The 1,183-nt window shown below is 40.0% G+C and overlaps 1 protein-coding gene across 1 annotated transcript; it reads right to left on the bottom strand.

Moving 5' to 3' along the window:
* Positions 1-337: 337 nt before the first annotated feature.
* Positions 338-913, bottom strand: LOC133248928 (cytochrome c oxidase subunit 6A1, mitochondrial-like). Its single transcript, XM_061419195.1, has one exon. It carries the CDS (start codon positions 900-902, stop codon positions 573-575), a length of 330 nt encoding a protein of 109 aa, XP_061275179.1. The 5' UTR covers positions 903-913; the 3' UTR covers positions 338-572.
* Between the last annotated feature and the right edge of the window lie 270 nt (positions 914-1,183).

Raw genomic sequence — 1,183 nt, 5'->3', positions numbered from 1 at the left:
ATTCTAGAAATAAAAACATGCAGTAATCTAGATTAAGAACTCAATACATCCATTCATGTCTTTTCTATCTTAGAAAATAGAAAAACAAACCAAATAATTTTGTTCACCTTTTGGAAAAATTTTGGCTTTGCTGATTCTAATTGTGTGCCTTCTTCTATTCTTTGTTCTCTGTATTATCTATCTCCTTTCATTCTGTTTGGATTTATTCTGTGTTCCTTTTCTAATCTCTTATTTGAGATACATGTCTTTAATTTTTGTTTGTTTGTATTTTATTAGCTAACATGAGCATAAAAAGATAAAAGTATTTGCTTTATCCTACAAGTTTTGTTTGTTTTTTTCTATTCAGCAAGTTTTTTTTTTTTTTTTTTTCATGACTAAATTATTTATTTAAGCCATCTCCTCCTGCTATAAGCAAAGGGATGGAAGATCAGTATAATGGTCCTCAAGTGTAATGGTCATCAATGGATACAAGGTGGTGAGCTTAAGGTCCCCTGTACTTTTCCGGTCCATGCGTGTAGAGTAATGGTCCAAACAGTCCTGTGGTCCCCACTGGGTAGCGGTCCAGGTTCTCTTTATTCGTCTTCATAGCCGGTTGGAAGTGGATTCACATGAGGGTTATGGAATAGGGTATGGTTACCATCTCCCCAGGGAAAGGGCTTGGATCTGATGCGGAGATGGGGGTAGGCCACGAACTCGGGTCTCTCCTCCTCTCCGTGGTGCGACTTCAGGAAGACATTCAGCATACTCACTCCCACCCCGGGGAGCGCCACGAAGTAGGTGAGGGCCTTCCACATGCGAGCTGAGCCCTCCTCGCCATGGGTGCCACTGGACATACACCGACTCAGCTGCAGCCCGGAACGACCCAGCAGCCCAGAAACCCGAGATCCAGCTGCCGCCGCCATCTTCGACCTGGGTCCCCATTCAGCAAGTTTTGATGTAGAGGGTTTTCACTATCATTCTGTTCCAAGTATTTATTAACTTTTCATTATTATTTCTTTTTTACCCTGGAGCAATGTATATTTTAAATTTCTAAGTACAGTATCTCAAAGGGCTTTTAATATGTTTTTTGTAATCCTGAGACCATGTTCTCTAATTACTCACTATTAAGTTAAGAATTAGCAACAAAAAGAGAACCCAAAAAACTTCCTCTGTAAAAGGCCAGGTAGTAAATATTTTAGGCTTT

Source organism: Bos javanicus, chromosome 5 (genome assembly GCF_032452875.1).
Source record: "Bos javanicus breed banteng chromosome 5, ARS-OSU_banteng_1.0, whole genome shotgun sequence".
Classification (NCBI taxonomy): domain Eukaryota; kingdom Metazoa; phylum Chordata; class Mammalia; order Artiodactyla; family Bovidae; genus Bos; species Bos javanicus.
Note: the sequence above shows the minus strand (reverse complement) of the source record. Positions and strands in the feature narration are given on the sequence as shown.

Excerpts from the sequence above, each read along its gene's own strand:
- LOC133248928 (XM_061419195.1), bottom strand. The coding sequence starts at position 902 with ATGGCGGCGGCAGCTGGATCTCGGGTTTCTGGGCTGCTGGGTCGTTCC.